Here is a 15954-nt window from a genome sequence, read left to right as displayed (position 1 = left end):
CCCTACCTCTGATGAACCCTCTTTTACATCAGCTACTTCTTCAGTTTATGAAACAGAAATTCCACAAACTGTTATCCCTCTGGGACCTATTTTACATCATACTACTACCATAGTGACTACTGTGCCAGAAGAAGTTCCATCAACATTTGTCGATGCTGAAAAAATAACTTTAGTTACTCAGAGTAAAGAAGGCATCCTTTCTAAAGAAAGTATGTTAGCTTTGTTACTACGGCACCATGGAAAATCTATTTACAGCCACACAATCAAAGTCTGAGGACCATGTGATAATTTCTGTCCCTGATGTTACAAAAGCTAGACTAGAGAAAGAAAAAACAGAACTTGACGATATTTCAGAGCGTGCTCATGTTGCTGCTTCTGAACTGGTAATGAATATAACCATGGGTGACATGACTACTGCTGGAGTTTCTACTATCCCAAAGGTTAAGGAAGTTGCAAGTAAACAATTGATTTCAGTCTCATCAGCTGATATATATGACCAAACTCCTGCATACACAACAGCTATTCTTGTCACAGAGCCAGCATCTACCATACCGCCTCTGTCTAGAACAGGTGTTGCAGCAGTTATGCCCATTACATTTCAGGAACCATCTGTTCCTTCTCCAGTTCCCTCTGTTTCATCCAGAGTACTTACATATTTAAAAGCTCCTCTTTGGATTCATCTGTTCAATCATCTCCCCCGCCCCCTCCTCCACCACCACCACTACCTCCACCCCCTCCCCCTCCACCATTACCTCCAGTAAAACGAACCATTTATCAACAAAAGAAGCCAATTGTTAAGACCCCATCAACTACAGCTTTGATATCTTCAGCAGTTAGTGTTACAACAATAGAAGCTAGTACATTAATGAAAAACAATGCGATGTCTCTTTCAAAAGTCCAGACCACTGCACCACCTCCTGTACCTCCCAAACCATCATCAATTCCAGCAGGTTTGGTGTTTAGTCACCGGCCTGTAGATGGGGGCAAACCTCCTATTGCTCCTAAACCATCACTTCCTCCACTTCCGGTATCTCTACATAAGCCAGCAGACATACACTCAAAGCCAACAGCTCTTTCTTTATCTACAACCATGACTTTGAATTTGATGTCTGCCACAGAGTGCAAATTAGCATCCCCTGCATCCCCCTTGTCTCCACATTCCAGTAAAACTTCACCACGGTTAACGAAACCATCAGAGGAGACCTATGTGGTTATCACATTGCCATCTGAACCTGGAACTCCAACAGATTCAACAGCGTCTTACAGCACTATCTGTTGGCCTTTAGGGACACCACTAAAAGAGCAATTCCCACAAACTGTGGAGTCAGTATTTTCAGTAACTCCATCCACTAAAGCTGTAGATATTGAGAGTATAACAAGTCAGAGCATGTATACTTCAAGTGCTTTGAAGACTATCTCCACTATTCCTCTTTCCTCACAAGCTGATTTTGAAACAGTGACCACCCCAAGCTCACTAACACAGTTTATAACAACAGAGGTTACCAAAACCACAGTTTCTTTGGTTAAAAGTAAAATGCCTAGTATAGACACAGGCAACACTGCTATACCTATGACTGCAGAAACAGCAACTGTTGGAAAGCCACAGTTCAAGGAAAATGGGAGAATCCAGTTATCTGGTGATGTCATTGATCTATGTACTTTAGCAAAGATGGATCTTAAAGAAACTGACAATGGCATGGATTTATCTATGGATCATTCTGCTATTCCGATGGATGTTAGAAGGCAATTTACATCGAGTGATGCATCTGGGCGACACATAACTACTATCCAACCAGCTATTATAAATCTTAGCACTGCATCAACATCTGTAGCACTAGTCACTGAAACAGTAACAGTAATGACTTGCACAACTACAGTAAATTATACCACAAATTCAGAAAGTCTTGTAGATCTGGGGCATGCAGTGAAGGCCCCATTACAGCGAACCACTGGTAATCAGTTTGAGCCTTCATACCAGGTAACATACAGCCAGGCTTTTTCTGCAGATAGAGATGAGGTACCCATAAACTTATCAGTGGGTACTCCAACACATGCAGTAACAAAACCTGCCACCATATATCCTGTTGCTGTAACTAATGGGTGGACTGAATCCCCTGTTTCCCAGGACTCAGTAGAGAGTGGAGCAGTGGACCTTAGCACAACCAAATCTCACAAAACAATGGCAACCATTGATAAAGCTACTGCAGGAATTGTTACTGAAATTATAGAAGATGACGATAAGCCTGTAGACTTGACTGCAGGGAGAAGAGCTGTTTGCTGTGATGTAGTTTACAAATTACCATTTGGAAGGAGTTGTACATCACAGCAGCCTACAGCTCCTTTACCTGAAGATCGTTTTGGTTACAGAGATGACCATTATCAATATGATCGATCGGGGCCATATGGTTACAGAGGAATTGGAGGTATGAAACCTTCAATGTCGGACACCAATTTGGCAGAAGCTGGACTTTTTCTGTACAAAAGCAGGAACAGTTTTGATTATCGTACTGATGCAGCTGTTGATCTAACATCTGGCAAAGTAACCACAGGTCAGTATGACATGGCAGCAAACCTTTCTTTGAAATATAGTTTTGGTGTTCCCCATCTCATTTCAGGATGACATTTTGGTTGTATTTTCTTCCGTTATTCTTATTTTTGTTTTTGTTTTTTGGACATTGTGGAAAATATTCTGGAGTACAAGTGCATTTTATTTCTCCTTTTATATCTGTTTTGCACATAGGTTCATGCATGTGCCTGCATGTTCCAACAAAGCTTTTGCTTCATATATAAGTAAATCATTAACCTGAAGATTTGCATGCAGTTGTGTCCATTAAATTCAACAAGATGGAATGACTTTCAAAATCCACAAAGCAACTTAATTGTGGAAACTGGACTATAATTCTGCCCTGTAATTTCAGGTGAGGTTATGGATTATTCAAGCAAGACAACAGGTCCTTATCCAGAGACGCGACAAGTGATTTCTGGCATTGGAATTAGTGCACCCCAATATTCCCAAGCAAGAATGACTCCACCTATAGGAACTCATTATGGTGTGGGAAGTGTTTTAAGATCTTCCAATGGTGTTGTTTATTCTTCAGTTGCAACTCCAATCCCCACAACATTTGCCATCACAACACAACCTGGTTCCATTTTCAGTACGACAGTCAAGGATTTAGACAATCTCCAAACCAGTGCTATGGTGCCTTCATTATCACCCCTTCAACAGAATCAGCCACTGCCCAGATCCTTCAGCTTCTTGACAACAGTTTCAGCAGATAACGATGATGCCACCACTATTGTGGACACAAGTTTGCAAAGTCTTACTATGGAAATTGTAACTGCTGAGCAAGATGACCTGATAGCTGTAGCAACATCAGATTCAGAGGCTTTTTCTGAACTAGATGAAGATGAAACTGCTTATATCATGACTTCTGAAGATGGAAAACAACAACAACTCCACTTACAGCGTGAGCTACTTGAGCTTGAGAAACGTAAACAGCAGCGATTTGCTGAGGAACTGGAGTGGGAACGCCAAGAAATTCAAAGATACAGAGAACAAGAAACTCTTATGGTGCAAAAAAAGCTTGAGGAGTTGCAGTCCATGAAAAAGCATCTTTTACTTCAGCAAGAAGAGGAGAGACAAGCTCAGTTCATGATGAGGCAGGAGACTTTAGCACAACAGCAGATACATCTGGAGCAAATCCAACAACTTCAACAACAGCTTCATCAGCAGCTAGATGAGCAAAAGATACAGCAGGTTTATCAGTACAATTATGATCCTTCTGGAAACATGTCTCCCCAAACAACTACAAACCAGGTAATTTTGGAAGGCCAGTTCACTACAGCAGAGACTGGTCAGTTTTGGACTACTGATGATGCAACTACAACAGCCTCAGTTGTACTGGGCATTGAAATGCCACAGAATCAGACATGGTACACAGTTCAGTCAGATGGTGTTAACCAGTATATTTCTAGGCCTGGTATGCTGAGCTCTGTATCAGAAATGTCTCTTAAGGATATAGATGTGAGAGAAGATAGACAACTGAAAAAGAGAAGTTCCATGCCACGATTACGTGGTCAATATGATGAGCTGGATGAGATAATACAAGAAGAACCCAGATCATTTAAGAAAATTGTAGATAGTGGAGTACAAACTGATGATGAGGATGGCACAGAAAGAGGCTACACAGGTAAGAGAAGAAGAACTAAAAAGAGTGTTGATACAAGTGTTCAGACTGACGATGAGGATCAAGATGAATGGGATATTCCAACTCGATCAAGGAGGAGATCTCGTGTGGGGAAATACAGCAGTGGTGCTATGGACGTTGACAAGAATAAACCGTCTTCTAAAGTTTCCAGCATTGCTGTTCAGACAGTGGCGGAGATATCAGTGCAAACAGAACCCGCGGGTACAATAAGGACACCTTCGGTAAGGGCCCAACTGGATGCCAGAATTGAAATAATAAAACATATTTCTGCTCCAGAAAAAACTTACAAGGGAGAAAGTTTAGGATGTCAAACAGAAACAGATTCAGATGCGCAGAGTCCCCAGTATTTGATGGATATATTTCCACAAAAGGACAAGCGGCGTCCCACACCATTAGAAATAGGTTACTCATCCCATCTGCGAGCAGATACTTCATTTCAGGTAGCTGCATCTCCTCCAAAATCTCCCAAAGTTCTTTATTCACCCATTTCACCTATTACTCCAGGCCAAGTCTTAGAATCTGCCTTTGTTCCATATGAAAAAAGCATTGTTGATGATATCAGTCCCCAGAAGATTCTGCATTCTGATATTGTGCAGGCTCCACCACCTAGTCCAAAGTCAGTGAAGGTGCAGCGCTCCATGTCTGATCCAAAGCCTTTGAGCCCAACTGCAGAAGACAGCTCCAAGACACATTCTCAGTACTCTGAGCGCTACATGGTAAGGCTTGTTTCTTTCATTAAAATGTTTGACTAATGTCGGGCCGCAATTAAGTCTTTTCCCCACAGGGATCGAAATAATTGCCAAAGCAATTTTACTATTACAGATATGCTAGGCATTTGCTATCCTGTAATTGGTTCCCATGAACTGTTTTAATACACAGTAATGTACCTGCTGGACCTTTTTTTTTCCTTATCTCAACAAAAAATGCACTCGCATATTGCTATATCAAATTATGTCTCATTTTTTCCTAGCTACCATTATATATTGAGGTTCATATTTAAAAGCTACTTAGATGGATAACTCAAAGGTATCTATCTAAATAGCAAATATGGCATATTCAGCCACTTATCTGTCTAAGTTATAGCCGGGTACTAGTTATATGGCTATAATTTAGCCAGATAAAAATGCGGCGTTTTGGCGGTGTCCAGGGAAGGGCTGAGACATCCAGCTAACATAGCCAAATCTCGGGTATTTCCAGCTAGATTAGCCAGATAATTCTAGACCTGCTTCTGGCCTTGTGTGGCTGGATAACACGCTGCGTATCGCTGTCATAGCCCAACAAAACAGAGGGCGCCCAATCTCTTCTCTCCCCACTCCTCACAAAGCATGATGCTAAAGCCTTGCCAGGGCATCATCTCCTACCCCGAATCCTTCTCTCACCAAACCTTTTTCAAGCTTGACGACATGCCGAGCATCGTATGCTGGGCCTCGGTCCTCTTTGTGAAGCACTGATCGGCCGCCCCTCGCCATCCTGGCCAGTAGCTTGTCTGTCTGATCCGGGAGCCCGACTCCCGGCGCCTCCAGCACTGCTCTGACTCAGCAGCGTTATCTTCAAGGTACGTTTACGAATGTTGGGTAATGACAGATATTTTTTAAAGAAATCCAGGCACGTCAGGCCTGATAACAAATCTTAACTGGTTAGGTTTTTCTGTTACTCAGTTATACGTAGCCAGATAGCTTTAGGCTGGTTTGTTTAGCGAGACGTTTATCCCGCTGAATATATGAGACAAGTTATCTGGATGACTTCAGCCAGATAACTTGTCCACTAAGCGACTTACTGAATATGGACCCAAAACGTTTTCTATCACGTACTAAATTTTCTAGAGAAAGAAAGCTGCTCAGGGAAGTTTCTTCTTCAAAAGGATTAGGTATTTCTACTTTTTCTGTTCTAGATTCAAGCAGAATCTTCTGTTTTCTATGCATGAAATAAGTCATTAAACAGGTGATACTTTTCAAAGGGAGCTGTACAGGTGCAGTAGTGCTTTTTAGAAAATTGCACATATACACATTGTATACGCTTGCATTCGAGGGGTGGAGCCTACACATGATTAACACTTCATGCATACTTTTTGAGTTCGATAGTCAGTACCACTTAGCACCGATTCACTATTCTGTCATTTAGCTGGATAACTATTTATCCGGTTAAGTTGGGGGTGAGGCTTGGGCATTCTGGGGTGGAGCCACTTGTCCAACTAACTTAGGGCCAGATTCATTCTCTGTCTATGGGAAAAACCCTTACAGGAGCGTGTGTGCACCCATAAAATACACTTAATTTTATATTGTGCGTGCAAGTACATGCGCATCACTTAAAATATTCCTGCCACGCATATGTGTGTACTCTCACAAGCCACCATGAGAGAGAGAATGTGACAGTCTGTATATCTCCCACTGTAAGAGGGGCACTTTCAGCTCAGGGTGGGCTTTGGGGGGAGGGTGTTACAAGGGTCTACAGACTCTTCTGCTCCAGGAAGACCAATGTATCAGCCCCCACCCCCCTCCCCAAACCCCACGCTGAGTTGAAAGTACCCCTCTTACAATGGGAGATACATAGAGTGTCAGATACTCTCTCTCTCCAAACTTACACATGTAAGTCTTGGCGCCATGTCCTGCCTCTTCTCTACCTCTATATTTTTGCTCACGCGTGGACCACTGCCTGCAAGTGAATCAGATCCTTAGCCAGATAAGTGCTGATAGTCATCCTTATCTGGCTAAGTTAGGTCTGCTATTGAACAAGTCTAAAGTTAGCCGGATAAATGTGTTCAGTCACATGCCAGTTTATTCAGCTAATTTGCTCGGTGAGATAGGGGCTGATTTTAAAAAGCATGTGTCTGTAAATTCTCGTTAGAAATACATGTACCACATAGCAGGAGGAATTCTGTTTGTTTCGTTTTGCCGGAATCATTTTCAGAGAGGACTTTTGCTTGTAAGTCCGCTTTTAAAAGTGGTGTAACTTATCTGCATATTTGCTGCATGTTACATAATATTCCAACTTATGTGCCTAAATTAGGACTTCTGCAGGTAAGTCCTATTTTATATGCACGTGTAAAACATACGCATGTATATTTTTAAAATAGGTGGATAAAGTATGCAGGTTCAGACCATCAATATAAATGGTTTCAATGTATTGCATGTATTCGCTCATAATGCTACGAATGCACATATGTTGCAGAGTAGAGATATGTGCATTTTATAACATGTCCGTACATGTGTGTCATAAAATACTATAGTAAATTTACAGACAGACAAATATATATGTATGTACTGGCACACGCAGTTGTTTGAAAGTTATCTTCCCACTTTTTAAAATCAACCAGTATGCATATAAGACCAAACCCTGCCCAGACTCCACCCCCTGGAATGCGTGAGTGTGTGACTGTGTGTGTATGTGTGTGTGTGTGTGTGAGATTTTCTAAAGGGCCACTTGTCGGGATAAAGCTGTACTTCACCTGCAGAAGTCCCTTTGAAAATTGTGTAGCATTGCTGATAAATTATGCAGCAGTAGGCTCATAAGTTGCAAGAATTTTCAGAGCAATGCATAACTTGTGCCTGTTCATGCATTTTAAATTAATAGCATGTGCGTGAATGCCGACTCCATCTCTGCTTCACTCCCCCAGAACATCTTTGCTTTGAGAGTGTAAAAGTAGGCAGGACAACAGATTTTGCTCATACAAATCCTGGATAATTTTGTAATGCCATTTTCACATGTACCTCTGTTTTATGCAAATAAATGGCTTTGAAAATTCAACTCTTAATATAGCTGTCCAGTGAAAAGATAGCACTTTACTTGCTTGCGGAGAAGGACCTTTAAAGTTTTTCCTAACCTGAATACAGCTGCATACAGCTGAATACAGGGGCAAGCAGGATAACTCACCCCTTCAAGGTACCCTGTGAGTTATCCTGCTTGCCCCGATGGTAACTAGTAGCAGCTGTGATTGCCGATGTCGAGGGGGCAGGACCTGGAGGCGGGACCCGGAAGTTTGCCCTTATAATCGGCCTGCACGCAGCAGACACCGGCACGCTGCCAGTCGCACGTGCCTAAGGGGCGCGCGGCTTTGCCCGGAATCGCCCGGACTCTGCCCAATTTTGCAAGGACTTTAACTTCTTAAGTGGACTATTCAGAATATTTCTTTGAGCTGAGACATGGTAAGGCAAAATATTGTCATAGTTTGGCACTAGTGTAGACTCATCCCCATTGTCTAGGCAAATTTAATTAATTGCTAGTATTGATATGCTTGCAAAATGAAAAGGGAAGGTGAGAGTCTATCCTTCCCTGCCATTACCTTCACCTGTTCAACAGGAGATAAGCCACTTTATGCTCTCATCCATACAAAGGAATCTGGGTACCGAGGACTCTGATGTGCTGGGCAGTTTGGGAGGACAGCCCGTGCTGGCAGAGGAGGCTTCCTTAGTCCTAACATCGGGCTACCACTAGCGCAGAGAAGTGGCGAAGGAACCTTAGGAGGTGCTTCGGTGGAAGTCATCTCTTCTGGTCTCGAGCCGGGAGTTTTCAATCCCGAGATGAGAGACCGGAAGAAGAAGCAGCCATTGCTGCCTTAGGCTTGATTCCAGATAAGCAGGGAGGAGGACTGGAGTCATTGACTCTTCCTAGTAAGGAGGAGGAACATCTTACTGGCAGCAAGGATGTGGGAACCTTAGAACGCCTTGCTGTGGTAACACTAGACAATCTGAGGGAAATGATGGCTGGAATGTGGGATAATATTAAAGGTTTGGAAAGGAAACTAGATTTAGTAAATGCTAGATATCAACAAGATTTTCTTTCTACACAAAAGCAAATCAAAGACTCTGTGGGTAGAATTAAAAATCTTGAAGAATGTGAGAAAAAGTCTCAAGAATTTAAGGTGTCAATGGTAAAGGATAGAAAAAGAATGTTGGGAATTATTAGAAAGGGAATGGTGAATAAAACAGAAAATGTCATAATGCCTCTGTATCGCTCCATGGTGAGACCCCACCTTGAATACTGTGTACAGTTCTGGTCGCGGTATCTCAAAAAAGATATAATTGCGATGGAGAAGGTTCAGAGAAGGGCTACCAAAATGATAAGGGGAATGGAACAGCTCCCCTATGAGGAAAGATTAAAGAGGTTAGGACTTTTCAGCTTGGAGAAGAGACGACTGAGGGGGGATATGATAGAGGTGTTTAAAATCATGAGAGGTCTAGAACGTGAAGATGTGAATCGGTTATTTACTCTTTCGAATAATAGAAAGACTAGGGGGCACTCCATGAAGTTAGCATGGGGCACATTTAAAACTAATCGGAGAAAGTTATTTTTCACTCAACGCACACTTAAACTCTGGAATTTGTTGCCATAGGATGTGGTTAGTGCAGTTAGGATAGCTGTGTTTAAAAAAGGATTGGATACGTTCTTGGAGGAGAAGTCCATTACCTGCTATTAATTAAGTTGACTTAGAAAATAGCCACTACTATTACTAGCAACGGTAACATGGAATAGACTTAGTTTTTGGGTAATTGCCAGGTTCTTGTGACCTGCATTGGCCACTGTTGGAAACAGGATGCTGGGCTTGATGGACCCTTGATCTGACCCAGTATGGCATGTTCTTATGTTCTTATGTTAGAAGAATAGAGTCCCTTGAAAATAAAGCCAAGCGCTTCAATTTAAGATTTCTTAATTTCCCCAGATTAGTTGGGGAAACACCTTTAATTACTATTAAAAAATTTCTATTGGAAAAGCTTGGCTTTACTCAAGGAGATTCTCCAGTAGTAAACCATTGTTATTTCTTACCTAAACCCAAAAATTTAAACTTAAATAATAGATCAGAAATGACATTTCATGGAGATCTTATAAACTTTTTAGAAGATTCTACTGCTCAAGTAATTGAATGGGATACTTTATTAGTTACTTTTTCCTGTTTAAATGATTTGAATCAAATAATGAAAAATATTTCAATAAACATCCCATTAAGTATTATGAGAAAATAGTTAAGATATTCCCAGATTTAGTAGTATCCACACAAGTAAGATGGAAAGGTTTTTTAACATACCGTCAAGAAGTAATTACATTGGCTTATACTTTTACCCTTCGCTTTTCATATGTTTAATTAAGAAACAAAATTTCTTATTTATGTATTTATTTATTTATTTAAAGTTTCTTTTATACCGATGACCATTCGCACATCGCATCGGTTTACGGTGAACAAAAAACGTTGGGCAGAGCCCTTACAAATAACAGAGCCCTTACAAATAACAGATAACATAGTAAACCATTGGGCAGAGCCCTTACAAATAACAGATAACATAGTAAACTAGGCAACATATAAATAATATTTGGGAGGAGCCCTTACAAGAAATACAAACATCAATAAGTAAATGCTATGGGTATATGCTATGGGATTGAACTATAACAGAAACTATATACAAGTTAGTGCACAGTACCAAATCAGCAGGCAAAAAGGCGTTCATACCAGGATATCAGAAAAGCATCTTATACATTTTCTTTATACCTGACCAATTAAAAAATTTTGTAGAACAAAGAAAACTGGCTACCTCTTCCCCAGCTGTCTAGTTAATTAACAAAAGGATTGTATGGGAGCTATGCAGTAGCACTTTAAATATATATATATATAGTGTATTGATCTGTAATTCATCACATTGAATTGAAGTAACACAACAAGCCCACTGCTGATTCTGCGTAAAGGCGTGGGTGGAAATTAATTAGCAATTTATTGACATTCAGGTGCTCTAAACCATGGAGTTAATTTTCAAAGGAGTTACTCCTGTAAATGTAACTACTAGTGTAGCATTTTTCAGAAGCCCACTTACTTGAGTAAAGTGCATTTACACGTTTAAAACCCAGTTTTATGATTGTAAAATCAGGCCCTTTGTATCTTCTAGAATAAACAATTTTTTTACTTTTCAAATAGAAGGATGAGATTATTCTGAAGCAACTTTATTGTTTATAATCATAATACCATGGAATGAGAATGACTGCCTTAAAATGAGCGTATGACCAAGAGTTAAGGCAAAGTTGAAAAATGTGTTTCTTTCTTAAATATATTTCTACATTCACTGTTCTATATTTCAAAAAAGAGTATTTTGGAGGATTGCCTTCTACTCTAGAATCTGTAATTATTAATGATAACACTGGGAACACAATTTTCGTTGAGTTAGATCTGACACTTGTTTTTGACTAACTTTTGACATCTGAATCCAAAAATGACCCCAGTTTTTCTCTATCATGTCAACTTTTTAAGGTACAAGATACCCTCCCTTTGTCCCAAAATCATCAAATGAACATACAAAGGAAATAAAAGAAAAAATTACCTGAATATACTGTTTATTTAGAGTTATTTTATTCATACAAAGGCTATATATTGTTACTGTAAGTCTATTTGTATACAAGTAGTAAAGTTCTGCTACCAAACATACATATTAAGGTAAACATTTACACTTATAGCTTCTCTGGCAGTGTTCAATCTGTGGACAATCTCACTTGATGCTCCAACAATAGTAAGCCATCATATGTAAGAACATAAGAACATGCCATACTGGTCAGACCAAGGGTCCATCAAGCCAGCATCCTGTTTCCAACAGTGGCCAACCCAGGCCATAAGAACCTGGCAAATACCCAAAAACTAAGTCTATTCCATGCTACTGTTACTAGTAATAGCAGTGGCTATTTTTTAAGTCAACTTAATTAATAGCAGGTAATGGACTTCTCCAAGAACTTATCCAATACTTTTTTAAACACAGCTACACTAACTGCACTAACCACATCCTCTGGCAACAAATTCCAGAGTTTAATTGTACATTGAGTGAAAAATAACTTTTTATGATTCGTTTTAAATGTGCCACATGCTAACTTCATGGAGTTCCCTATAGTCTTTCTATTAACTGAAAGAGTAAATAACTGATTCACATTAACCTGTTCTAGACCTCTCATGATTTTAAACACCTCTATCATATCCCTCCTCAGCCGTCTCTTCTCCAAGCTGAAAAGTCCTAACCTCTTTAGTCTTTCCTCATAGGGGAGCTGTTCCATTCCCGTTATCATTTTGATCACCCTTCTCTGTACTTTCTCCATCGCAACTATATCTTTTTTGAGATGCGGCAACCAGAATTACACACAGTATTCAAGGTGCTGTCTCACCATGGAGTGATACAGAGGCGTTTTGACGTTTTCCGTTTTATTCACCATTCCCTTTCTAATAATTCCCAACATACTGTTTGCTTTTTTGACTGCCGCAGCACACTGAACCGATGATTTCAATGTGTTATCCACTATGTACATCCCATCTACCCTGATACCGTGCCTCCTTGACCTTCAAATCTTGATGAAATCGTTCACCTTGCTCATCACTGACTGCACCAAGGTTTTTCGGGAAGTCAGCAAGATGGCTATGCAGAAAATGCACCTTGATGCTCATTTTGCAACGAAGCATTTTAAAGCTTTCCAAGAGTTTCTGGACAATTTCAGTGTAATTCTGTGCTCGTGTATTTCCAAGAAAGTCCTTGACAAGTTTTTTGAATGACAACCAAGCATTCTTTTGGAGTTCTGACATTGTCCTGATGAAATGTTCATCTTTAATGAGCTGCCGAATCTGTGGACTGTCAGACACACCGGCCTTTATCTTTTCAAACAACAGGCTAGGAAATGCCAAAATGAGATACTTGAAGCAGTCTCCTTCATTTGGCAAAGCTTTAACAAATTGCTTCATGAGACCCAGTTTTATGTGCAGAGGTGGGAATATAATGTTCTTTCTGTCAACAAGTGGCTCATGTAGAATGTTTGGATCACAAGGTTTGAGGTCAGATCTTGGAGGCCAATTCGACTGCATCCATTGCTTCTCATGAGCTCTACTGTCCTACATACACAGAAAACAGGGATACTTGGTATATCTGCGTTACTGACCAAGAAGGAAGCAGACCATTTTAAGGTCAACACAGATGTTCCAATTGTGCTTGTGATATTGCAACAGATGACTCTCTTTATGTCTTCATAGTTTTCACGAAAACAAACTGAATGGCCAATTGGGACTGCACCAAATAAATTGCCATTGTGGAGGAGGACACACTTCAAGCTCCGCTTTGAGCTATCGATGAACACTCGCCATTCAGTTGCAATATAGTTTGCAATTCCCAATTCCTCCATTAAACCATGTATGTTATGGCAATAAACAAAGCCACCGTTACTTCGAAAGTACTGCAGAAATGCACTTTCTCTTGATCGAAAGTAGGATACCTGCGCTCCTTTTTCAAGCAAGTTTTTCTCGTGCAGTCTTGATGCTAGGAGTTCTGAAGCCTTTTTTGGATAGTCCCAAATCTCATGCCAAATCATTCAACTCATGTTGATCAAATCCTTTATGAACTGAGTCATCTTCAATTTCAAAATCTTCATTGTTGCTGTCACTTAGTTCTAAACCATACTCCTGTTTTTCAAAAGAGGGTAGTTCAATGAAAACTGGCACTGGGATTTCAGCTGAATGAGGCATTGGGCCTCATGGTAGACTAGGATACTCTATTTTACATTTATTTTTCTTGTTATATCCTGACGTTTTCACTATACAAAAGTAACAGTCACTTGAATGATCTCTGGGCTCTCGCAAAACCATAGGTATATCAATGGCAATTTATCACGTGTTCCCTTCATCCACATCCGTAAACTCTTGACACACTGCTTGCACACTTTGTGAGGGGCCCAAGACTTATCTTGATCACCAAGTTTTGCTTTAAAATATGCAAAATAGGCTTGCCTGACAAATTCGCTGATGTTTGTTCTTTGACTGGGAATGGTAAAACTGCCACAGATATAACAAAACGAACCAGGGTTGTTTAGGCACTTACGACGAGAAATAGCAGAGGCAGACATGATCTGAAGGAAAGGAAATGAGTACGTATGTAAATAAAAAAATAGATTCTGCTAACTCCTTGTATACAGACAAGAACACGGACTACACTTCGGAAAACGATTCACTATATAAAGCGGCACACAACCTCTCACCACACTGTCTCATGTGTAACTGAATAGACTAGACAAGTATGAACCTGTCACTAGTCTCCAAGGTCGTGACCCCCACCCCTCCCCACTCGAGGGAGGTTTGCTCTCAGCCAATAGGAGAGCAGTAGTGCTTCCCTCGATCCAGGCTTAAACCAGCCTAGAGTGGTCACATTAAGGGGGTTATTTATCAAAGTGCTATATGGGTAACATCAAGCTAGGTTGAGAGAACATTGCACAAATCTCATCTTTGGGTGAATTCTTCACTCCAAAGGTCATCAAATCTTCACAAGAGTGCACTGTTCTGTTCATACGTCTCACACTAATACCTAAACCTCACTTCGAGTTACTAGGTGGGCCTCCCATAGAGATATAAATACCTATCTAGTGTTGGTGCGTTATGGCTAATCTCTCTCTCTCTCTCCCCCCCCCCCCCCCCAGTGGTCATAGATAGGAATTACAGCAATTCTGGCACTTAGTGCAAAAAAGTTATCGCAGTTTGCGGTAATACCTATGCAAAGCACTAAGATAGTGCACTTTGCAATAAACAGCCTAATACCATAAAATATGCCCCTTTTCCTATCGCATGCGATATTTAGTGCATTTTGATAAATCCAGGCCTAAGATAGGCTGTAGAGAAAACACTTGATGTGATGGAAGAAAACTAACTGCAGTTTTGAAAGCAGCTGAAAAATCGAACTGAACAGGAATTCTGTTAAAAATTGTTCCCCAGTGTAATCATATTCTAAAACTATGGATATTTTGTAGATTGATATTTTTAAATATTCCTTTACATTATGATAAGAAAAAGACTCTTAAGAAACTGTGTGGGTATTTAATAATCAAACAATAGCACTCAGTTTTGGACAGATACTAACTATATACCTAAACTGGATTAATTAAAAGATTTTCTATAACCACAGCAAAGTTTGAACTTTACATGACATTATTTTGCTCCCTTCATCCATTGTGGGAAACCAAGCACTATTTCCCAGGCTGGAGGCACAAAGCCACACGGGCTCCAGCCTTTCCTAATGCAGATACAACTTGATTCAGGTTACCACTTCAGCACAATAGGGGATGGGGTGGGGGTGGGGCCAGAGGCCTCCGACACAGCGGCCATTGCCAGAAGGCTGCTGGCAGGTGCAAAAGGTTAGATAAAAACAATTTTGGGGGGGGGGGGGTTAGAGGAGGGCTGGGGGGGGGAAGTTTGGGAAGAGGTGGGAAGGTTAGGTTAGGGGGAAGGGAACGGGGGAAGCCCGCGGGCATCGGTGCGCACAAGGTACACTAGTGTGCACCCCCTTGCGCGTGCTGACCCCCGATTTTATAACTTGCGCAAGCAAGTTATAAAATCGGGCATACATGTGATCGTGCCGGGTAAGGCACGCACATGTACGCCCGCGTGCAGTTTTGAAAATCTACCCCATAATTGGCATCTCCGAGACCTGGTGGAAGGAGGATAACCAATAGGACACTGAGAAACCAGGGCACAAATTATATCGAAATGATAGGATGGATCAAATTGGTGGAGGGGTGGCACTGCAAAGTGCCTACCTTTGCAGTGCACGTCCCACTCCCTGGGCTTAGGGTCAGCATAAATTTACAGGAGCTGCCTCTCCTGGAGACACGGGGCCTCCTGAACCCAGCTGGACTTACACTCTTATGTTCCCCAGCTGGTCCCAACCTCAGGCTTCTCCCTGCCCCAGTAGGGTCCCACTCAATGAGCTATCTTCCTCTGTGGGATTTTAGGTGGACCAGGCATCTAACCTGGTCCTGC

The 15954-nt window shown here is 41.0% G+C and overlaps 1 protein-coding gene across 1 annotated transcript in view; it reads left to right on the top strand.

Annotated features, from left to right (window-relative positions):
• The first annotated feature begins 872 nt into the window (after positions 1 to 872).
• PCLO (piccolo presynaptic cytomatrix protein) overlaps positions 873 to 15954 on the top strand; it is a 351707-nt gene continuing 336625 nt past the window's right edge. The window contains exon 1 of the mRNA XM_029615912.1: positions 873 to 4924. Coding sequence (XP_029471772.1) covers positions 2927 to 4924 — 1998 coding nt within the window. The 5' untranslated portion in view covers positions 873 to 2926. The remainder of the gene's footprint in view (positions 4925 to 15954) is intronic.

Source organism: Rhinatrema bivittatum, chromosome 9 (genome assembly GCF_901001135.1).
Source record: "Rhinatrema bivittatum chromosome 9, aRhiBiv1.1, whole genome shotgun sequence".
Taxonomy (NCBI): Eukaryota; Metazoa; Chordata; class Amphibia; order Gymnophiona; family Rhinatrematidae; genus Rhinatrema; species Rhinatrema bivittatum.
Note: the sequence above shows the minus strand (reverse complement) of the source record. Positions and strands in the feature narration are given on the sequence as shown.